Source organism: Lampetra fluviatilis, chromosome 20 (genome assembly GCF_964198595.1).
Source record: "Lampetra fluviatilis chromosome 20, kcLamFluv1.1, whole genome shotgun sequence".
Lineage (NCBI taxonomy): Eukaryota > Metazoa > Chordata > Hyperoartia > Petromyzontiformes > Petromyzontidae > Lampetra > Lampetra fluviatilis.
Genome location: NC_136294.1, coordinates 2841630 through 2866573, shown reverse-complemented (window position 1 = coordinate 2866573; position 24944 = coordinate 2841630). Strand labels below are relative to the sequence as shown.

Genomic DNA, 24944 nt, shown 5'->3' with positions numbered 1-24944 from the left:
ATTATTATTACTTTTGGGTTTTTTTCGGTAAAGTCACGTAGGTAAAAAAGAAAATAAATAATAGAAATAATAATAGAAATAAAATAATAAATCACGACGTTTCGGAGGCAACACAAGTCTCCGTCATCAGGTGGGACCGTCACAGCTGAATTTACTGTATCAAGCTTCAAATCTAGAATAAATTATTTTTATATTTTAAGGTGCCAGCGTCCGTGCCGTGCCACGGTGATTGGAGGCGCCGTTGTGTTTGACACTTTCAGATTTGCGCATTGAGCGCCTGGAGCTGGAGGGCGTGCGAGTGAGCGGAGTGGTCTTCAACCCCAGTGATGAAGCCGAAAGCCAGAGCAGCAACCAGATCGAGATACCCGCCGCAGAGGTTGAGAGATTGCTCTCCGCAGGTGCGGATCTCTCTCGCGCAGACCGCTCACATCGGTGTTTCTGTGTCGTTGTTTTGCGTGTGTGTGCTTCTGGGTGCTCACTAACGACACTTGCCCCCCGCAGGCTATTAAGGCTATTTGGGGGATCTTTGTCTTTGGTTTGTGTGGTCCTGGGGGAATAGCCGTCGTGTAGCGGTGAGCGCTACGAACCCGGCGACCCGAGTTCGATTGCCGCTCACGGCGCAACACCCGTGACGATTATTTGAACCGTTTCTGGGCCTACCCTAGGTCAATTTAGCCTCAAATGAGTGCCTGGTGTGGTGTGTAAACACCGCCACTGGGGAGACAAAGGCAGCGGGCGTCGTGCTGGTCACCCACCCCCTCGTGTGCCGTTGCGGCGTTCATAGGTGCTCGCTAACAGCGCTTGCCCCAACAGTTTGTTAATGCTATAGGGGCATCTTTGTTGTTGGTGGTGGTGGTGTTCCAGTGCCTGCGCTAAGAAGCCAGTGACCTACATTCGATTCGCCGCCACGGTTCACATCGATGGCTATTTGTGTCAGAACCTTTCTGGGTCTACCCGAGGGTTGACTCAGCCTTAAACGAGTACCGGGTGTGGTGTGTGAACATATGGCATTGGGGGAGACAATAGCGGCCGGGCGTGGTACTGGCGATGCTACTTCCTTGTGTGCCGTGCCAGCGTGAATAGGCGTCTGCTATCGGTGCCTGTCCCCAACAGTCTGGTTTATATGGGGAATGATTGTCGAGCATTGGTCCAACGTGGTCACGTATCGTTCTCACAATGCTAGTGCAGCCGGGTACGCAGTCCCTTTGAGCAGAATCAGAATATTTGTTTTGAAACTGGAGGAATCCGACAAGGTATGAAGCTATTTTTCACTGATGTTCAGTAACCTGCAACTCAGATTTCATCAGGGTAGGTGCAGGTGAGGACGTCAATCGCGGAGGTGGGGCGATGCAATCGACTGGCATGCTGTTTTGCCTGCTGGATTGTTGCATCTCAGAACCGTTGTGGATGGCGACAGCTTGGGGGAAGCCTTCGTACAGCAGTGATCCTTGGGGATGATGATGATGTTGTTGTTGAATGTGTGTGCAACTAGGGCATGAAGCGCTTACCTTCATTCACGCTCATTACAGCAGCCTCCCGGCTATACTTGGCTCTGACGCTGCCTTGCTTCAGTACAGCAGGGGGCCCGTGTTCCTCACCAAGGATGGCAGAACACGGTGAGTCTGCCTTAAAGGGTTCCCGCATTATAAAACCGAGTCGCGGGGGGAAAAATGGGAACAAATTAAAGTGTGTTTTTTGATTCACGAGTTCAACGCGATGTTTGTAAAATCCAAAATTCCGTTAAATGTCCAGGAGAGAGCAGAGAGTTCTGGGAACATCTGTCGTTTCATCTTCAACGCGATTACCCAGAGTTCTTGGCGGGGCCCCAACTGAGATCTCAACATCCGTGCAGTACACGCTGCATCATGTCACTCAGGTACGCCGCTCGCAAACGGCACGGACATCAACACCTGGGCATGAGAAAAGCAACGAAATCAAACACCATAATCCCATTGGCGTCATTCAATAAAGCAGTTATTCTCTCGTCTTGTTTCAGGCCGTGTCTCTAAAACCTGCGAAACCCATGTGTGTATTCTGGGATTTTAAGCCACAGTGAGTACCGATTGTCAACATACACCCTTGCTTCGTTCTGAACGTAAAAAAAAAAACTATAAAAATTTGAAGTGGCCACGTGGCTCGAATGTGAAGGGCGCCAAGCCGACACAGCTGAGAAGCTGAGTTTGAATTCAGGTTTCAGCCGTTTCTCAAGTGTGGTGAGTTAATGAGCTCAGCCGCCAAGTCACCAGTGAGAGTGTGAAACAACCCCATGATATTTAATTTTGTTGTGCACTTAATTTGGCCAAATTCCTCTGCTGAGAATTACAAATGTTGGTTCGATTGTCATACAAAGATTATCACTCCCAAGAGGAAGAGTGGGTGGACGAGAGGTCACTGGAAGACATCTGTGGCAGCTCTGTAATATCCACTTCCGTGAGCGATTTTCTCAGATCTAAGTGTGCTCTTCGGACTTCATTTCTCACTGAATGTTTGGTCGGTCGCCAGTAGCCCTCAGTAGGCACCATGACTAGTAGCCACAGCCATAGCTAAAGGTATACATTACCGGATGCGGTGTGCCGTATAAGGAAATATCTGCTGGGTCGCTGACCCAGACAGATCGAGTTAAATGTAAGGCCCCGGTTGCACTGTGACTCAGGCTGCATTATTTCAGCTAGCAAGGCCTCATTGAGCTTAGCAGCTCTGTTACAAGGACAGTTACACGACATTGTAGTAACACAGAGTTACACAGAAATCCATATAGTTACATAGAAAGACGAATTCTTAGGGATCTATAGAGTTGCATAGAGACTCGGAGACCACAGCCCAAGACGGGCAGCAGTGGCGGCCGTTACAAAACATCGTAGGGTGGGAACGTACAAACTAACAAGAGCAAAAACCGCAATTATTTACAAGGAACCCATGCCACAGCTAAACTGAAAACAGCATAAACAACAGTGTTTTAATATAAATCTGAAAGACACACAGAGTGTCAGCGCTGTTTTGCGAATGATCCGAATGCAGACTTTCCTTGCCTCATGATATAATCGCCGATAGCACCATTGGGATGAAATTGTGGAAAAATCCTAATTAAGAAAAACGTAAACAAAACCCAAAACTCAGTGTTTTGTCATTCCGGGTGGCATGCGGCCATGCGAGTCGTGCATTTTGACGACTCATGGGATACCTTTTTGCCAGTATCAAAAGGTCTGCCATGGTATAGCTGTTCGCCCCGAGCTATAAATGCTCTGATACGTGCATAGTCTTTGTACTGCTCGTCTCTTGGCGTTCGCTGGCCTGACGCTGGTGAGACGAGGCCATAAAGAACAAGGCCGTCTCTGGTGTAGGCCAATCAGTTTCGAAGGCAATGCACACATTATCAGAGCATGTCTTGTTTGCATGGTCACCACAACTATGTGTGGTTAATGCAGACCTTTCTGAACATCTTAACACCTACATTTTTATTTAAAGCTTTCGTGACTGCAGGGATTCATTTTCTTGGTTCTTTCGGTAAAGCCACGTAGAAGGTAAATAATAAAATAAAAATAAAATATTTTTTTATTAGTTTATAAAAAATATCTTTTTTTATTTTATTATTTCCCTTCTACGTGCGTAAAAGGGAAATAAAAAAAATATGATTCTATCATTTTATTATTTCCCTTCTACGTGACTTTACCGAAAGAACCAAGAATATCTTAACACCTGTTTTATTTTTTTGTTATTTTCTTTGAACCTATCCACGTGACTTCACCGAAAGACCCAAGAATACGAATACCTGTTTCATTGCCAGCAATGGTAAAACCTATTATTAGTATTATTTCTTATATTTTGACGACTGTTCGCTGGCTGCCTTTCCAGGATGGGATCGGGGGGCGGCTGGTCAGACAAAGGCTGCAAGCTGATCCGTACCGGCACTGAATCCACATCGTGCTTTTGCAACCACACGACCAATTTCGCCGTGCTCCTGCAAGTGGTGGAGGTCGAGGTAAGACGGTGCACCTTCTACACAGGCCGGATCCGGTTTACGACGGTCCGATTTACATCACTTCCTGCCCGTATATAATACCGAGGGTTGCCACCTCAGGGATATTAAAAAAAGACAATCCAGCACATGCCGCGAGGAAGAATAATATCGCACAATAGCAGTCGAAGGCAGAAGATGCATGTAAATGAGGCATCTTGAGCTGTGGATTATTATTATGCAAGTGATAATAAAAGCCGGGGCTTTTAATGTTCCGGAAGACTCGTAGATTTCCCAGGACAGCTGCCTCGAAAAGGGGACGGTCTTTGGGAAAAATGAAAACAGGTGGCAACCTCATACAGCATGCATGGCCGGCGAGACACACGCCCCTCCACACCCAGCGCAGAGCCGTACCGGGAATGCAAGTTCAATTTTTCTTTCCAATGTTGTTACATTAATTTATTTTCAATTTGATATTTTGCTCCGTGGTTCACGAGTTCCTCTTTACTGCCGCTCTGCCTTCATCATCAGGCACGCGCTGACCTTCTAGAGCTCGCAATTTTTTTTATTTTAAATTTTCTATTTTGCACCGCGAGCTGTAACATCAAATGTCACCTTGCCGTTGCTAATTCAATGTACGCGGGATACATTTTATTTATTTATTATTGTTTATTATCACGTGTTATTTTTCACGGTGTTTGTTTGTAGTGGCTCAAACCCCCCCCCCCCCACGACATCATCGGATTATTATTTTTTTCTCCTATTTCTGTTGCATTGCGGAAAAAAAATCCGGCGTTTGATTTTCACGCCAGCAAAAGGTTTGACCAGTTACGGTTAAAAGGAAGAGCGACCTTTTCATCCTCATTGTTCCAATTTTTTGCCAATTTAAGCCGCAGTCTCTGCCATTCTGGTACTGGCGGAACCTTTGCCCATTCTATTTTGTATTTTTCAACAACAACAAAAGAGAGTCCACGGAATGAAGGCGATCGGGATGCCCATGTGAAAATATAAGTGCCTAGAGCTGTGATCTAGGAGACGAGAGGGAAATACGAAGGGCTGGAGGCAGGAACATTCAGAGAGAAGTAAGAGGAGGAAGGAAGAGAGACGAGTGGCTGGCAGTGAGTACCCAGCGGGGTTAACGGATCACGGATCAGATCAACGACGAATCATCACAAGCAGAGCAAATTTTACACTACATCATCATCACTATCCAGAGCCGGCCCTAGACCGTTGGGGGCCCTAAGCAAAATTTGGTTGCAGGCCCCTTTGATGTATGATTTTTTTCACCCACTAGCTAGCAGTGACTCTAGGGGGCCCTCTGCTGGCCACGGGGCCCTTTGCAATTGCAAGGGTCGCTTAGTGGCTGGGCCGGCTCTGTCACTATCCATGGGCAGATAGCCCGTAGGTTGTCATTCGTTTCCACTTTCCTCCGCCTTGTGCGGTGGTGGAAATTTAAGTACATGCGACGCACACCACAACGGCACTTTTCAGAACGATTCCTTTGCCTACACGGCAGAATTTCCACGGAGGGGAATGGCAGCTAACGCAGGCTGCCCGGACAAACAGGTTTAATATCTTATTGGTTCATTCGGTAAAGTCACGTAGAAGGGAAATAATAAAATAATAATAAAAAAACATAATAAAATAATTCTCACGACGTTTCGGCCACAACGCAAGCAGCCGTCCTCAGGTGAAGAATATGTCTGTCACATGAGGACGGCTGCTTGCGTTGTGGCCGAAGCGTCGTGAGAATTATTTTATTATGTTTTATTTTCATTATTTTATTATTTCCCTTCTACGTGACCTTACCGAAAGAACCAAGAAGATGAATCCCTGCAGTCACGAAAGCTTTAAATCGAAAGGTTTAATATCGCGACTTGTAAAAATTCCGTTTCCACCACCGCCTAACAGGCCACGTGCGAACCCTGTGCAACAAAGAGCCCCATGGATGGAACCTCTGCCAATGCTGCACCGGGCAGTCGGCCAGCCACTGCCCATTTGCAGCCCTATGACCAAATCATGCGCGGCCATTCACTCCGCGACAGGTTTATCGCGAGCATTTATTGGCACCCGGGCTGAGATCATTGAGAGAGCTTCGATTTATATGCCCTGTCCGCCTTGCAGGAGGCAATGTTCGCATTTTTTGGCACGTGCTTTGAAGCGAGGCCCACGGAGGAACCCGGTTCACAGATTGCCAGGAGCTCACGACGTCCCAAACAGCATTTCATTGCGGCGATGATAATAATAATAATAATAACAAAAATTGTACATAAAATATCATCGTAAAAATCCACCGTGAGATTCGACACGCTGCGGCGGCGGTCCGCTCGCGCGATTGACCGCGGCCCCTTTGACTCGGCTGTAAAACGGCGTGATTCTGTCTCAGCTGACGAATGTGCAGCTCATTGTTTCTCTGCGCACTTTCTTTGAATGAACAAACTTCCCCCCCCCACCCCGCCCTAAGTTCCCACTGCTCAGCCTTCAGCGTGACAAGCTTTTACAGCCTCCCGTGATATACGCACAAATCATTCTCTTAAAACACAACAAGAGAGCGCTATACGGTTTGGATTTATACAGCGGCGGCGGAGGCAGCAGTGCGGGCTGTGACGTGGACCTTCGGTAGCGCCGCTCGTTGCTAGAGGTTCGCGGTTCGACCCCGGCAGGCCGCCCTGGCTAATGCCGCGCGGTGTATATCAAGCGTAAACTACACGGCGTCTGCTTCACTCGCGGTGGGCGTTAAAGGTCCCGTGGCGGCATTCGAAAAGAACGTAAGCCATCGTGTGCCAGTGTCGTTGTGCACATTTTTTTTTATCTACCTGTAAATTATTCAATTGGGATTACACGTCGCAACATCACCCCCTGCTTTGAAATTACTCCACACTGTGTCTGTGTAACATAGCGCTTGGGTGACATCCCTGCGTGACAAGGAGGGCATGAGTACCAAATGTAATAAGTTATAATTATTATAAAAATGCAACTTTATCGGAGCATGTTGCTTACAGAAAATTGTATTTAGGCTTCATATGGAAAATGGGTCTGAATGTGTGTCGGTTTATTTTTGTATTTGAATAAATAAAGGCAGTCAGTCATAGGAAGAGCAATCGGCCATGAGGGCAGCAGAAGAGAATGAGCGACGTCCCACTGAACAAAGGCCGAGTGGAGGTCTCGAGAGAAGGCGTTTATTTCTGGAGCAGAGATCATGTGGAGGGGAGTTGAGTGAGATGAGCGGTGGAGAGTGAGGGAGTTCGTGGAGGGGAGTCGAGTGAGATGAGAGGGGAGAGGTAGGAGAGTGCATGGAGGGGGAGTTGAGTGAGATGAGAGGGAAGAGGTAGGAGAGTACGTGGAGGGGAGTAGAGTGAGATGAGAGGAGAGAGGTAGGAGAGTGCATGGAGGGGGAGTTGAGTGAGATGAGAGGGGAGAGGTAGGAGAGTACGTGGAGGGGAGTAGAGTGAGATGAGAGGAGAGAGGTAGGAGAGTGCATGGAGGGGGAGTTGAGTGAGATGAGAGGGAAGAGGTAGGAGAGTGCGTGGAGGGGAGTAGAGTGAGATGAGAGGGAAGAGGTAGGAGAGTGCGTGGAGGGGAGTAGAGTGAGATGAGAGGGAAGAGGTAGGAGAGTGCGTGGAGGGGAGTAGAGTGAGATGAGAAGGGAGAGGTAGCAGAGTGCGTGGAGGGGAGTAGAGTGAGATGAGAGGGAAGAGGTAGGAGAGTGCGTGGAGGGGAGTAGAGTGAGATGAGAAGGGAGAGGTAGCAGAGTGCGTGGAGGGGAGTAGAGTGAGATGAGAAGGGAGAGGTAGGAGAGTGCGTGGAGGGAGTAGAGTGAGATGAGAGGGAAGAGGTAGGAGAGTGCGTGGAGGGGAGTAGAGTGAGATGAGAAGGGAGAGGTAGGAGAGTGCATGGAGGGGGAGTAGAGTGAGATGAAAAGGGAGAGGTATGAGAGTGCGTGGAGGGGAGTAGAGTGAGATGATAGGAAAGAGGTATGAGAGTGCGTGGAGGGGAGTAGAGTGGGGTGAGATCGGAGTGGTGTGCAGGGGCGACTCCCTGGGTATTCTCGGGAGTGGGTGAGTGTGGTCGTGACTCTGCGTGAGATAAAAGCGCTCCCCTGTGCCCCCCCCCCCCCCATCTAGCGGACAGACGCCGAGGAAGACATCCTCAACGTGCTCACCTTCGTCGGGTCCGGAGCCTCGCTCTGCGCTCTCGTCGTCACCCTAACGCTCTTCGTCGTGCTCGAGTGAGACGCCTTTTTGTGTACACCCACTCGCTCGCTCGCCCGCCTCCTCGCTACAACCATGGTCACTGTTACAACAGCACACTCACTCACCTGCTCACCCCACTGGTAGTCACAGCAACACACACACTCACCTGCTCACCCCACTGGTAGTCACAACAGCACACTCACTCACCTGCTCACCCCACTGGTAGTCACAACAGCACACTCACTCACCTGCTCACCACACTGGTAGTCACAGCAACACACTCACTCAAGCAAATCACCGCACGTTGTGCATCCAGTCCACGTGTTTATTTTACAGACGTACGAGCCGGCTTGTTTCAGCAAAGTTACAAAACCCCCAGACTTTGATGTGCAAACGCACGTGGAACAGAGCCACGCTGTCAGGGCAGCGATCACCCCCACCCCTCACTCTTGGTCTCTTATTCGAGACTCACGGGCCTCGATGTTTTGCCAAAACTCAGCTGCCTGCCCAAGTTTCGATGAAAGCGTCGTGGCAATCTGCAGCGGACGCAGGATGTAATTTATGTTTAACCAACGATGCCGTGTGTTTTTTTAAAGCCAAGTTTATAGGGTCCGTGCCATTGTTTTTTTCCCGACTGCTGAATATTACTCACAGCAGACATTAATGTTTAGCAAAATTGCGGCAATTATAAATATATATATATACCATGACTTAAAGCTTTCGTGACTGCAGGAATTATTATTCTTGGGTCTTTCGGTAAAGTCACGTCTGAAGACGAACGCTTGTGTTGCGATCGAAACGTCGTCGTTTTTAAATCCTTTATATTAAGTTCACTTGCTTGCTTGCTTGTGCGCTTACGACCGTGCAAATCTTTCGGTCGTTTTTTAACCCACTTCCCGTGATCCAATCGAGCTGACATTTTGCACACAGACTCGTTGTGCGTGAAAATGTATTTTCTTGAAAAATTGTTTCCAAAATTTTCCACTTTTTAGGAAAAAAAAAATGTCATATTTAATTTAAAATACCAATGTGATAAAAATGAAACTATTACTCAAGAAAAACAGAAATGAATAATAAAATAAAACCGATGCCACGCATATAAAGGATTTATAGTGAAAAACTTTGTTTTTACGGGTTAATTTTTTGTTATCTTCTTTGAACTTATCTACGTGACTTTACTAAAAGACCCAATAATATATATACCATTTTCAGAATATCTGGGGAAAATGTACACAGGCAAGATGTTTTTTTTTATCTAACCACAGCCATGTGGCGAATCGGCTCACGCAGAAAATTCTACCGCACAAGTTTTTAGTTTTTGTTACAATTGGTAATTAGAAAATAAAACATCGAATTCTCGGTTCGTCATTAAATTATTCAGATATCAATTCAGAACCCGTTTCCAAGTTCAACGCTTTTCAACGGGGTTTCGTTTTTGTTTCATAGACAAGGCACTGCAAACAGCGGTCTGCGATTACACGAGTCAGTCTTTCCTACTCTGGCTCGCTACCTGCTCTGAAAGAACGGCCATCTCCCCCCAAAACAAAAAATTTGAATAAATGAACTAGATTCATAAGGTGACCTTCAACAATGGATCTCATAGGGCCATGCGTATAACGGAGGAGAATCGGTGAGAAGTAATCGGGGAGAGAAAGTCTTAAAGAGACGAGATAGAGAACGAGAGAGAGAAGGGGATTTGTTAATTCTAGATTTGAAGCTTTCGTGACTGCAAGGATTCATATTCTTAGGTTTTTTCGGTAAAGTTACAGGTGGTCGGGTCTTATGCCGGCGTTGAAAAGTCTCCGTTTGACTGCAAGTTCTGAACCTGTGTGGCAAGGGGATTCACAAACAGTCGTGAAGTCGAGTTCATTATAAATGCTGACGAGCCGTGGCCGAGTTGTTCGCTCGCTGCGCTGTGAGCTCAATGGACCGAGTTCCATTCCCAGCCGTGGCGCTTTGAGATTTACTGCATGAGAGGAATGGTACAAATAATTGCAATAGTACATAATAAACTATTATGATGATGATGATGAGAACAATAGTAGCGAGTCATATCTGAACCGATGCTTTCCCACCTCGTACCCCACTCCACCAACTTGCACCGACCAGCATGGTGAAGTTATGGTCAACCAGAATGGTGAAGTAATGGTCAACCAGCATGGTGAAGTATGGTCAACCAGCATGGTGAAGTATGGTCAACCAGCATGGTGAAGATATGGTCAACCAGCATGGTGAAGTATGGTCAACCAGCATGGTGAAGTATGGTCAACCAGCATGGTGAAGTATGGTCAACTAGCATGGTGAAGTTATGGTCAACCAGCATGGTGAAGTATGGTCAACCAGCATGGTGAAGTTATGGTCAACCAGCATGGTGAAGTATGGTCAACCAGCATGGTGAAGTTATGGTAAACCAGCATGGTGAAATTATGGTCAACCAGCATGGTGAAGTATGGTCAACCAGCATGGTGAAGTTATGGTCAACCAGCATGGTGAAGTATGGTCAACCAGCATGGTGAAGTTATGGTCAACCAGCATGGTGAAGTTATGGTCAACCAGCATGGTGAAGTTATGGTCAACCAGCATGGTGGTGAAGTTATGGTCAACCAGCATGGTGAAGTATGGTCAACCAGCATGGTGAAGTTATGGTCAACCAGCATGGTGAAGTTATGGTCAACCAGCATGGTGAAGTTATGGTCAACCAGCATGGTGAAGTATGGTCAAGCAGCATGGTGAAGTTATGGTCAACCAGCATGGTGAAGTATGGTCAACCAGCATGGTGAAGTTATGGTCAACCAGCATGGTGAAGTATGGTCAACCAGCATGGTGAAGTATGGTCAACCAGCATGGTGAAGTATGGTCAATCAGCATGGTGAAGTATAGTCAACCAGCATGGTGAAGTTATGGTCAACCAGCATGGTGAAGTATGGTCAACCAGCATGGTGAAGTATGGTCAACCAGCATGGTGAAGTTATGGTCAACCAGCATGGTGAAGTATGGTCAACCAGCATGGTGAAGTATGGTCAACCAGCATGGTGAAGTATGGTCAACCAGCATGGTGAAGTATGGTCAACCAGCATGGTGAAGTAAGGTCAACCAGCATGGTGAAGTTATGGTCAACCAGCATGGTGAAGTATGGTCAACCAGCATGGTGAAGTATGGTCAACCAGCATGGTGAAGTATGGTCAATCAGCATGGTGAAGTATGGTCACCCAGCATGGTGAAGTATGGTCAACCAGCATGGTGAAGTTATGGTCAACCAGCATGGTGAAGTATGGTCAATCAGCATGGTGAAGTTATGGTCAACCAGCATGGTGAAGTATGGTCAATCAGCATGGTGAAGTATGGTCACCCAGCATGGTGAAGTATGGTCAACCAGCATGGTGAAGTTATGGTCAACCAGCATGGTGAAGTTATGGTCAACCAGCATGGTGAAGTTATGGTCAACCAGCATGGTGAAGTATGGTCAATCAGCATGGTGAAGTATGGTCAACCAGCATGGTGAAGTATGGTCAATCAGCATGGTGAAGTATGGTCAACCAGCATGGTGAAGTATGGTCAACCAGCATGGTGAAGTATGGTCAACCAGCATGGTGAAGTATGGTCAACCAGCATGGTGAAGTTATGGTCAACCAGCATGGTGAAGTTATGGTCAACCAGCATGGTGAATTATGGTCAACCAGCATGGTGAAGTATGGTCAACCAGCATGGTGAAGTATGGTCAACCAGCATGGTGAAGTATGGTCAACCAGCATGGTGAAGTTATGGTCAACCAGCATGGTGAAGTATGGTCAACCAGCATGGTGAAGTATGGTCAACCAGCATGGTGAAGTATGGTCAACCAGCATGGTGAAGTTATGGTCAACCAGCATGGTGAAGTTATGGTCAACCAGCATGGTGAAGTATGGTCAACCAGCATGGTGAAGTATGGTCAACCAGCATGGTGAAGTTATGGTCAACCAGCATGGTGAAGTATGATCAACCAGCATGGTGAAGTAATGGTCAACCAGCATGGTGAAGTATGGTCAACCAGCATGGTCAAGTATGGTCAACCAGCATGGTGAAGTTATGGTCAACCAGCATGGTGAAGTTATGGTCAACCAGCATGGTGAAGTTATGGTCAACCAGCATGGTGAAGTATGGTCAACCAGCATGGTGAAGTATGGTCAACCAGCATGGTGAAGTTATGGTCAACCAGCATGGTCAAGTATGGTCAACCAGCATGGTGAAGTTATGGTCAACCAGCATGGTGAAGTATGGTCAACCAGCATGGTCAAGTATGGTCAACCAGCATGGTGAAGTTATGGTCAACCAGCATGGTGAAGTATGGTCAACCAGCATGGTGAAGTATGGTCAACCAGCATGGTGAAGTATGGTCAACCAGCATGGTGACGTATGGTCAACCAGCATGGTGAAGTTATGGTCAACCAGCATGGTGAAGTATGGTCAACCAGCATGGTGAAGTATGGTCAACCAGCATGGTGAAGTTATGGTCAACCAGCATGGTGAAGTATGGTCAACCAGCATGGTGACGTATGGTCAAGCAGCGTCCGTGACCGGCGGAGTGTCGGGAGAGCTTCATCTAGCAGCGGATTGACAAAGGGCTGTCATTTTGTTTAGTGATTTCCCGAGTTGGCTAACCAGATACTTTATTTGAATGAGACAAATGATGTGTAGAATGTTTATATTTGGTCAATTGCACTACTGCAAAATGTAGCCACATTTTTGTCATGAAATCTGTTTAATAATTACATTTGAATAACTATAAGGTTTAGCCCTCTGACAATCCACTGCTGGATGAAGCCCTCTGCACCACGTGTAGACCTGGGCGGTTGGGGTTGTTTGACCATACTTCACCAAGCAGGTCAGTACAGGTTTGGTGAAAGTTGGGGGGGACGTGGGGGGAGGGGGAGAGACTCAGATATCACTCGGCTTAGCACTGATGTTAACCATTGAGCGGGAATCGAACTCAGGTTCAGAATCAGAGGATGTATTCATACTGGAGGAATCCGATGAGCTATGAAGCTCTTCTTCACAGATGTCCAGTAGGGGGGTGGGGGGGGGGTAAAAGCGTTACAACAACAATCATTGAGCCACGGTTCGCCCAGGCTCATAGCGTGGCGTGCTCATCGTTGCGGCCTCTCGCTCCAACCCAAAACCTGTCTTCGACAAAAACGCGTCTAAAAGTGTCGAAATCTTCAACGTGTTTCCGTCGGATCTCCCTCGGTGTGTTCTATGCGCCGTGGCTGTGCGCAGCATCCCCAAGTCCGACCGGACGTCCATCCACAAGAACCTCTTCCTCGCGCTGACCGCAGCTCAGATCGTGCTGCTGTGCAGTGGCTCCACCACCACCAACAGGGTAGGTCTCACAACTGACACCTTTTTTTTTACAAGGAGGCATGTTTGCATTGACCACAATACATGCGGCCCTGATTACACCCGATTTGTTGCCAGATAAGAGGGTTAAAAACAATTATCATATTTTGCTACTGGCAAAGGAGGTTCCAATGGTGAGGGTATACGTACCCTCCGTGCTTCGAGCCGAGTCGCGAGAATTCAATTCCTGGCCAAGGCTGCCATCAGGAATGATTATAATAATGATCTTGACTCAAAGCTTTCGTGACTGCAGGAATTCATATTCGTTTGGGGCTTTCGGTAAAGCCACGTGACTTTACCGAAAGACCCAAAGAATATGATAATGATGTACACTTCTAAAGCGCCTTTCACCCTGAGATGAGAAGGCGCTGGACAAAACGCACAAATACAAAGATCCCCCGTATAGCCTTAACAAGTTGTTGGGGCAAGTGCTGTCAGTGAGCAATTATGAAGGCCAGAACGGCAAAACGAGGGGGTGGTTGGCCAACGCCGCGCCTGGACACTTTAACTCCCAAGTGGTGAAGTTTTTATACACCGCACCAACTACTCATTCGAGGTTGAGTCGACCTAGGGGAGACCCAGGACTGGTTCAGATAATCGTTACCGGTGTTGGCCGTGAGCAGGAATCGAACTCGGGTAGCGGGGTTCGTAGCGCAGCGCTCCACACACACACGTGTGCAGGCTCACGCCAATTACATCCAACCCGAAAATAAAGTAGCGAATGATATCTGAACCGGCCCTGATTACACCCCCTTCCCCACTCGTCCCCTTCCCCTCTCCCAATCTCACGAAGTCACACTGACCAGCGTGGTGAAGTATGGTCAAACATCCTCCACGACCAACATGGTGTGTGGGGGGGGGGGGTTCATCCAACAGTGGATTCACAAAGGGAGCTGTAGAATTAATTCACCTGCACCACCTCCACCTCCACCTCCACCACCACCTCCACCTCCACCACCACCTCCACCTCCACCACCACCTCCACCTCCACCTCCACCTCCACCACCACCTCCACCTCCACCACCACCTCCACCTCCACCTCCACCACCACCTCCACCTCCACCTCCACCACCACCTCCACCTCCACCACCACCACCACCTCCACCTCCACCTCCACCACCACCTCCACCTCCACCTCCACCACCACCTCCACCTCCACCTCCACATCCACCTCCACCACCACCTCCACCTCCACCACCACCTCCACCTCCACCTAGAAGACCGGTTGGTTGTACGACGCAAGTCCCGTTAGCGGGGGGGGGGGGTTAAGAGGGGGCTGAGCCCCCCCCCTACCCCCACCCCCCTTCAACCACCCCCGTTCCAAATTCTCAAAGTCAATAAAAAAAATGTTGCTGCGAAATCTACGAGCACCAGCGGCGTTTTATTTTGTTTTAGCCCTTTGGTTACACAGACACACGCACACACACACACATGGTGGGGCGGGGGGGTGAGAGAGCTAGAGACCAATGCACGGTAGATAAAGGCAGATCGTATCGTTACTCATTCTGTTTAGCTTTCAAATTAGTTTAGCTGTTTGTTTAACATTGACTGTGCCTTGCCGTGCCCCCCCCCCCACCAACCCCCGCCTTTAAACAGGGTCACGGCTATGCAGCTGGGGGAGGGGAGGGGGGCGAGAAATCCGCTGGAGCCTACCCCACTAAAAATCCCCTGCGGGCGAAGGGGGAATAGATGGACATTGATTTCCCAGCCTCACTCTGAAGCCCTCATAGCCCGAGTCTCAAGACTAGGTTTTCTTTTAGGATGGGTCTTGGCCTCCGACTGGGATGTTCGTCCACCAGTCCCATTGGCGACGGGAGTTTGGAGGAGAGAACCCCCCAGATGACCCCCCCGGAGAACCCCCCCAGAGAATGGGCGCGCTGCCCTACACGAGGGGGGGACACTCGGGGCTTGCGTCTCCGTAGCTCACAGCTCGCAGCCCCACGACCACAACGCCTGGCATGCCCTCGTAGTGGTGGTGGTGGTGGTCACTCAAACAATTACGAACCGGGCTCAGCTCTGCTGAGCACCTGCAGATCCAATATAAATCGGGCAAATTTAGGGTTCATAGGCTTGAGGCATAAAAAGTATGCATTATTAACAAGCACCTTCTTTTGATTTAAAGCTTTCGTGACTGCAGGGATTCATATTCTTGGTTCTTTCGGTAAAGTCACGTAGAAGGGAAATAATAATAAAAATCGGGCAGACGAGATAGATTATTTCCCTTCTACGTGACTTTACCGAAAGCATCAAGAATAAGGACCTTCTTCTTTTACGATTAAAATCCACGTAGATTCTTACCTTTCTCGTTCAGGACAGACAGCTCACGCAGTGGCAGGATGCTGCAGTTGAGGCGATTGAGTGGGGGGGGGGCTGCAGGCAGGAAATTTGGACCTGGGTCGCCTTTGTGTGTTAATCCAATCGTGCGTACTATCACCCTCGGCTACAGCGCCCCACACACACAGTAGACGTTGCATTTTGTCGACTTAACATCTGCATCGTCACACCCCCCACTGCCCAGTTATCAAGTCAGTTACCCCCCTCAATTGTCAAATGGTGGTATTTCCCACAGCGAGTAGTCCTGCCATCCTCACTCCACTCCCCGCCCGGCTCAGGGCTTCCTTCCGTCTCGTCACGGGGGACGGACGGGCAGCAGCTGTGGGGAAATGCGACCTTCCCGAAGGTCACCAATTACCTGCGACATTTAAAGAGCATCGGGCCAACGTTGTTGCAGGGGCGAGACGGTGCAATCGTAGCGGGCTTACCCACGCGGGATAACAAGGACAAATGTGCAGCTTGAGAAGTCCCCGGGACGTGTAACGCTGGGAGCCTTAATGTTTTATTATTATTATTATTGTAGTACGGTGGCTCTCTGCTTTAATGCAGACAGGGGGCTGGGGGGTTGGGTGGGTCCCAGGTGAGAGAAATTGACTTGTTAACGAATCCTCTATGGTACAGAACTGGTTCAGAAATTACTCATCACCATTGGCTGATGTTCGCTGTGACAGAGGATTTGAACTCGCGTTGGCTGGGGTTCGTAGCATTGTGCGCTCGTGCCCGAGTCACCTCTCCACCCTCTAATTGTGATTCACTGTGTAACAAAATTTTTTAACATTTTTGTTCCTGGGTAGTAAGTGTTATTTCCTAATTCGTGAAAGTGATTTACAGTATAATCGTACATCTCCAAAAACTACTCACTTCTAAATATTTTGTAGGAATTGTTGTATTACTTTAGTATAAATACATGTAAATTTTGATTCATATGTTTTTTTTCTGCCTTTATGCGAACGGTAAAAGACACAAATTCGCCCGTTTTCTCATTAAAAATAGGTGCATTTCAAAATATCACTGTCCTGTTCACAAAAGCAAAGTTTGTGGGGAATAATAGCCATTCTCTATACATTTTAAGCATGAGCAATTACGAAATAACACTTCCTACCCAGGAACAAAAATTGTGTTACATCGTGATTTATTGGTCGTGGCTCAGGGTAAATAAACTGCAAGGTGACTTTCAGTCACGCACTTGCGTCTCGCACGCTCTGCATTCAACCACTGGCAATGAACAAACATTCTCGCTGAGAATGTTTGTTTGAAATCAAAGGCGACGTTGGGCATCTGCTGGGCGGATCGTTGTTGCATCGAATGGATCGTGAGAGGCAGCGGCTTGCGGAGGCCTTCATCCAGCAGTAGATCGACCACGGCTGATAATGATGGTTAACGATGGAGATAATGAGAGTGGTTACAGCGAGCATCTTACAATCATAAACTTGCAAGTTCAATTCCCGGTAGGAATGCGACTCAGCCTTTAATCTCTCCGGGGGTAGATAAACTAAGAGCCACTTTGTAAGAAGTCCAAAAGTACAGTTTGTCTTATGAATTGACTCACCCCCAATCACAGAAATATCGATTTTTTTTTGCCACTGCCTGAGCTGTAAAACAGAAATGAGAATTCTTCCACTCACACCCACCCCCAATCTGAGTGGTAAAAATGCTTTCACGAGATTTGTGCACGTGAGCGTGTAAGTACTGTGAGCGGCAATGCAGTGGTTAGTGTACTGCACTACGAACCCGGCGACCCGAGTCCGATTCCGTCTCCCGGCCACCATCGATGACAAACACCTGAACCATTCCTGGGCCTCTCCCGTATCCACTCAGCCTTAAATGAGTACCTGGTTCGGTGTGCAAACATGACCATTGGGGAGACAAAAGCGGCCCCGGTGTGGTGCTGGCCACCCACCCATACACCTTTCCATTATGATCCTTAATAGGTTCTTGGTAACGACACTTGCCCTAACAGTCTGTGAAAGGCTACAACAGGGGGATATGTGTATTGTGTGTGTGCCGCTTATGACCACCAACACCAGTGACGATTATCTGAACCGGTCCTGGGCCTCCTCTAGGTCGACTCAGCCTCAAACATCGCCACTCAGGAGACAAATTCGTCCGGGCGTGATGTTGACCACCCACCCCCGTCATGTGCCGTGCTGTCCTTCGTAGCTGCTACTCGCTAACAGCACTTGCCCCAACAGTCTAAAGTCTAAACTAAAAACTTAACAAACTATTGTTTTACCAGGTCAGGTCCAGTGAGCTAAAAAGCTTATTTTCATAGGAGACCTGGCCACAAATGATAGCTCAACGTAGTGGCTTATCACGTGGACATTTATAGCAATCAAATACTGGAAATGCACGTTTCTAAACGTGGAGAGAAAAACCAAAGGACCCGGAGAAAAATCCATGCGACCACGGGGAGAACACGCAAACTCGAAATATATAGCAGGCGTCAAGGGTTCGGGATCGAACTCACGACCTCCTGCATACCGGCCGAGGTAGTTAACATCTCCTAGCCACATACAAACTCTAAATATACAGCAGGCGTCAGGGTCGGGATCGAACTCACGCCCTCCTGCATACCGGGCGAGGTAGTTAACATCTCCTAGCCACATACAAACTCTAAATATACAGCAGGCGTCAGGGTCGGGATCGAACTCACGCCCTCCTGCATACCGGGCGAGGTAGTTAACATCTCCTAGCCACCGCGGCTACACGGGTGACCTGTGCCTCTGCGCGTGCCGCTGCCTTCCCTTCTGGCTGTAGGTGGCGTGCACGGCTGTGACGGCTCTGCTCCATCTCTTCTTCATGGCCGCGTTCATGTGGATGCTGGTGGAGGGGCTCCTCCTGTGGAGCAAAGTGGTCACGGTGAACCTGAGCGAGGAGAGCCGCATGAAGCACTACTACCTCATCGGCTGGGGTGAGCCTGGGCCAAAAACGACCACGACCCCAACCCACCCACCGCATTAGTCGACGGCATCGACAAACGTCGCCTCGTTATTTCTTTAACTCTTAAAAACTATAAACTATTTTTTTTTGACTAGGTAAGGCCCACTGAGCTGTATAGTTCCTTTATAGAAGCGACCTGGCCACAATTGATAGCTCACCGATGTGGCTTATCGTGTGGAAAGTTATAGCAACCTAATACTCTTCAACGCACATCGATGATAAATGTGGCGAGGAGAACCGGTGGACGCGGATAAAAATCCACGCGACCACGGGGGAGAGAGAACACGCAAACTTAAAATGTACAGGTGTCAGGGTCGGGATGGGGATCGAACCCACCACCTCCTGAGTACCAAGCGAGGGAGTTAACGTCTTGCTACCGCGGCACTCGGTGAATTCAGAATTCTGATTAACTCTTTTTTAATTATGACCGCTTGGATCTTGTCCTGACGATGCTTTAAAGCAAAACGTCGTATCTTATTGCTACACTTGGTTGCGAAAATCCTTCTTTAGCTTAACGGTTGAGTGAGCGGAAACTATAATAGACCACGTGACAATTTAATTTGCGATGGCGAGCGCACTGTGTGCCATGAACGTGGTAGCTTGAGTTCCATTCATGGCCACAACTCACAACAGGTGCAAGTGATATCCGAACCGGTCCTTGGGTGATCCACTCTTCACCAAAGCCGCAATGACCAGCGTGGTGAAGTATGGTCACACAACCCCCGACACCCAATACATTGTGGGTAGCCACTCGTGCAGCAAAGGGCTTTACTCACACGAGTTAATATCGGTGACTGGCTTAATAATGATAATTGGTTTTTTACCCTTTTATCTGGCAACAAAACGACACCTTTTTTACAAGGAGTCATGTTTGCATTGACCACAATACCTGCGGTCGGAATGCAAACAAAAAGCACAACTCTGATAATGTATGCACTGTCCTTGAAATTGATTGGTTCACACCCGAGACAGCTTTACTTAGCGCCTAGTCTCACGAAAAATAAAAAGGTGTTAGTTTTGTTGCCAGATAAAAGGGTAAAAAACCAATTATCATATTTTTCAACTGGCAAAGGAGGTTCCAATGATGGCTTAATAATGTTAGCAGAATCGGTGTGTGCAGTTCTCGTTACAAACATTCCAGCGGGTTCTTTGATAAAAAAAAAATCAATCATACGTCACAAGAATAAAAATATATAATCCGCAAATGTTTTAAAAGGAAACCATGAAGAGTGCAAAAGACATCGAGACAGCCTATACCGGTACATTCTGAAGCTCTCCTGAAAGCCCGTCAACTGGAACGCACGCGATCATGTTTTTCATTCTCAGCATATATTGATTTTTGTGTGTGTGTGTGTGCGCGCTATTAAAACACACACTCCACACTCACGGGCAGAGTAATTGGAAACACGCCCCAGCGCATTCCGTCTGTCCCGGCAAGAGTACGGAGGGGATTGACTCGGAAAACGCCGCGATTGAACGGCACGGGGGGGGGGGGGGGGGCTGGTGGTGGGGCTGGTGGTGGTGGGGGGACATTAAGTGTCAAAACCCCGAGCACCTTTCGGATAACCCCAATCTTAGCGGCGCACTCACGCCCTCCCCTCGTCGCACGCGGCGCAGGTCAAGTGCTCTGCATATAGATGAGGTGATTGCGGAAGGTCAAGGATCCACCAACTGTAGACTCCCTTCATAGACTCCCAAATAAAATTTTACAGCGAGAAAAAAAAAATAGAACCGCCCGCTTCCGAGTTGTGTTTGCTCGGTGGCGTACGGGACGCGGGCCGAATGTGAGGCAGGAGGGGAAGAAGGGGGTTGTGACGAGTCGGTCGAGAGAATCACGTGGATCCACTGCCGCGTCGACTACTGGCGGATTACTCTTTGGTTCTTTCGGTAAAGTCACGTAGAAAGAAAAAATAAGTAAAATAATAGCATGCGACGTTTCGATTGCAACACAAGCAATCGTCATCAGGTACAAATGAAAGAGAAAACAAACCTAGTAAACTTGGAAATATAATGCGATACAACACAGAGAGTCGGCTAACATAACAGTCAACACCCTACCTGGTTGAATTCGTTCTTCCAAAGATTGCTAAATTTGAGAGAGACAAAACACAGACACGGAGACACACAAACAGACACATAAGCAGAGAGATATAACACAGATACACACAAAGAGAGACACACAGGCACACAGAGAAACAACGCCTCTGTGTCGAGGCCTTAAATAGAGAAAGAGGGGGGCAGAGAGAGGCGGGGGGGGTAGAGAAATTAGCATGTCAATGAGAGATTTGGAGCTTTCGTGACTGCAGGAAATACTACAACACGAGGACACAGAGAGAGAGAGAGAAACACACTTAATCAAACAAACTTAGCAAAATTTTGAAATGCAATGCAATGCAACACAGAGAGTCGATCAACACACAATTAACGCATAGCCTGGTTGATTACGTTCTTCCAAAGCTTGCTAAATTAGAAGTTAAGTGTGACATTTTTGAGAGAGAGACAAGACACAGACACGGAGACACAAAGACAGACACACAAGCGGATTGTTTGACCATACTTCACCGCGCTCGTTTGTGCCGGTTTGGTGAAAGGTGGGGGGGGGGCGGGGGGGGGGGCACCATCCCCACCCAGGAACGGATTGTGTATCTTGCCCCATTAGCACGGTTGGCTACGTGCGGTGCGAAAGAAGTTCGACACACGTGATACCTGAGGGTCGCCACCTGTACTGGTTTCTCCCAGAATCCTCTACTTTTCCAGGTAGCCGCTTTCCTGGGCTATCTGTCAGTTTTCCCGGGACATTAAAAACACAAATCCCAGTTATTGTCAGCCGCGTGATAACACACCGTTCAAGACGAGGTACTCGCACACTCCATTATCCTTTCCATGATATTTGCCCGGTGTGTTTGTCACTCTACGGACGTCAGCCGTCGGGTATCGAATCTCGGGGTCACCGTGGTTCGTACCACGACGGCGGTACCGGTCACCGCATCATCGTTCAGACCCAGAGTAATACAACTGAGCCTTTTTGTATAATTCACTCATTTACATGGACGTTTGATCCAACATAAACACAAATCCCCAACCCCCAGTGTTGTTGCAGTCGTCGTTAAGCCATCCCCGCTCCGCCGTGATTCTTTCCAACGCCTTCCCCCTGCTGGCGGAGCTTATTAGTTACTTGCAGCTGTCAACAACAACAACAAACACACCACCTCAAGGAGAACCACAAATCCCAACGACCTCTTCTCTCCTTTCCTCACACCACGCGTCATTGGGGATTAACAGGCACCCCCGCCCCCCCCACCTCGTGCTGGGTCACGCGTGGCACACGCGTGTCGGTGTCAGAGCGTGCACGTGTTCGTAGCGGACGGTCAGGGAAGGTTTCGTTCCCTCCTTTTTTTTTGTTGCACCGGTGGAGACTTTCGTTTTTTTTCTCCTTGTTTTGGAAAATCCTCCCCCCACCTTATCTTCGCCCCCAGTCCCTCTCGCCGTGACGTCGGCTGTTGGTGATTCCTCGCGCAGTGCGCGGCCGCTGCGCTTTGCTGCCCGATGCTGTAGCTCAGAGACACCCACGTAGTCTTATATACATACTTTACGGTGTATGCCACGGTGGCGAGATGTTAACTACCTCGCCTGGTACACAGGAGGTCGTGGGTTCGATCCCGACCCTGACGCCTGCTGCGTATTTGGAGCTTGCTTGTTCTCCCCGTGGTCGCGTGGAATTTTCTCCAGTTCATTTCACACCTGGAAACATCCGTATAAAATATTTGGCTGCTATACATTTCCACATGATAAACAAGTGCATTGAACTTTCATTTGTGGTCAGGTGGCTTCTGAGAAATAACTAAATAGCACAGTGGTAAAATAAAAAAAATAGTTTAATAGTTTTTTTTATATGGATAGGGATCGCCCAGAATTTGTTTTAGACATGGCTAATATTTTGTGCAGGTTTCAAGGTATGTTTTCCTCCCTGCAACGAGGTGACGCAAATGCTGATTGTGGCTGCTGACGGACCCTGGTAAGATACATCCGGTGGTGCACGGACTGTAGACTCGCTACCGAGTCAGTATTCCAGCAATCGTAGTGCAGTGGGGACTGCTCTTATCCGTGATTAATTGGGGAGTCAACGTCGCAGCTACTGTCTATAATCTATCCACTTACCACCAGGAACCAGTCACTAGCAGCATCTGTTTTACTGGACATCTGTGAAAAAGAGCGTCATATCTCATCTGATTCCTCCAGCCTAATTAAAGATTCTGATAACTTCCAGAGCATGGGCTACACCACTGATTCTTGATAGGTACTTTTTTTAATATATATACTCGAGTTGTCGGACAAATTTGGCCATTCGCGTTAGGACCCCCTCCCCCTGCTTGATTGATTGCCGGGCGCAGGGAACACCTCGGTTGGTTGTCCGTCCTCCCTTTCACACGCAACATCTCTGGAGTGATAGTCAGGGTGGCACTTGGAAGTACGCATCGCCCAGGGCCCGATGATGAATGCTCAAAACCTTCAGGAATGGCACATAACAACGCAGCAGCCTGAAGTATGCGAAACACGCCGATTGAAACATTTCTTTATAAAAAAAAATTAAAATAAAAGTAGCACACGTGCACACAGTACCGCCCGCAAAATTCACGTCGCCGTACATGTTCCATCCTTTGTACGATATGTAACGGGATCGTCAGCGAGGGCTCGTGAGCTAACGGTATCATTATTTTGTTCTCAACGTGCTGTGAGCTTTCAAAAGTGATGCATAGTGGGGTTATTGTGGTCTCTGTTCATAACAACCCCTGGTGACCCTGCTATATACTGGTCATGAGGTTCACTGGATATAGACCCTTTTTTCATGTAGCGGAAAATAAACTGGCTGGAGCCGAACAGTTTTGGCCATCATATTAAAGTTGTTTATCTAAAATAAATGCGATTTTAAAAAAAAAATTGGTTTGCGTGATGCCAGCTCATTTTCTGTCCTGGTTTAGAAGTTAAGAGCAAAAAATCTAATCCAAAACTTTCCCAAAAAATAAACTGCCCCCTTTTAAACTTACGATACGTTTGATGCGACATTTTGAACGGTAAATTGTTTTTAACTCGCCGTTTATTGGTAATGTACTCCAAACAGTGTCAACAAACGTGCATTTCCTTTCATGCGGAAAGGGCTCAAGACCTAATTTACACATCGGCAGGAAACATTTTCCCATCAATTTTCAACAGCTAAATGGGCTAAATCTGCATAAAAGTGTCACGTTTCGTTCATTTTGCCAAACACGTAAATTAGTCGCTGAGTTTTACGCAAGATCTGCGTTGACTCCGCTTCTATCCAGCCCCCCAACCCTGCTCCACAACTTTTTGTTTCCCCCGAAATTATCGAGAGAGAGAGAGAAAAAAATGAACGCGATAAAAAGCGTTTTGCTTAAAAAAAATCGTCGACGGTGCCTACGGAGAGACCCGTCCCCGCCATAGGAACGCGGAATTCCCGCCAACGTCTCACGGCTGTAAACGGGTGGTGAGCACCAACCTCAGGGCTCATTTAAATAGGAACATCACTGCGACTCGACTCTCTGAATCTGTGATATGCAATAAGCACGTGATCCAGTCGTGCCATTTCGAGAGCAATTCGGTCGCTCAACCGATCTCAACTCCGGTACGGAAGCCCGGCTTAAGACTACGGATTAAATAAAGTATCTTACGAGCCATCGTCCTTTCTCAAATACGTCAGTGAGCATTGCCTTCCATTGATCTCTGTCCGTGATGTTACCCAATAACTTTGCATGAGATACTCCCCGTTGCATCTAATTGTTCAAATTGATTATTTACTTAATTAGCTGTCTTCTCCCGGTTTTTTGTACCTCGCATTTTCCTACTCAAAGCACATTCATATTCAGTTGCTTGTTTTCCCATTACATGTCCAATAGATCTAACTTGCCTTTATCTAAGTATTATTATTTTATACTCTTTGTTTTTTTCGGTAAAGTCACGTAGGTATAAAGTAAAATAAAAAAAATAAATCACGACGTTTCGGGCGCAACACAAGCGTCTGTCATCAGGTGGGAAATAAAAAATAATGTATTTTTTTTATTATTATTATTATTTATTTATTTCCCTTTTATGTGACTTTACCGAAAGAACCAAGAAGATTGTTAACAACCTTC

The 24944-nt window shown here is 47.7% G+C and overlaps 1 protein-coding gene across 1 annotated transcript in view; it reads left to right on the top strand.

Moving 5' to 3' along the window:
* The window catches only part of LOC144937848 (adhesion G protein-coupled receptor D2-like), an 80738-nt gene that overhangs the window by 16677 nt on the left and 39117 nt on the right, over positions 1–24944 (top strand). Inside the window, 8 exon segments of the mRNA XM_078865366.1 lie at positions 261–398; positions 1493–1616; positions 1753–1876; positions 1997–2052; positions 3853–3979; positions 8080–8183; positions 13402–13504; positions 18613–18766. Coding sequence (XP_078721492.1) covers positions 261–398; positions 1493–1616; positions 1753–1876; positions 1997–2052; positions 3853–3979; positions 8080–8183; positions 13402–13504; positions 18613–18766 — 930 coding nt within the window.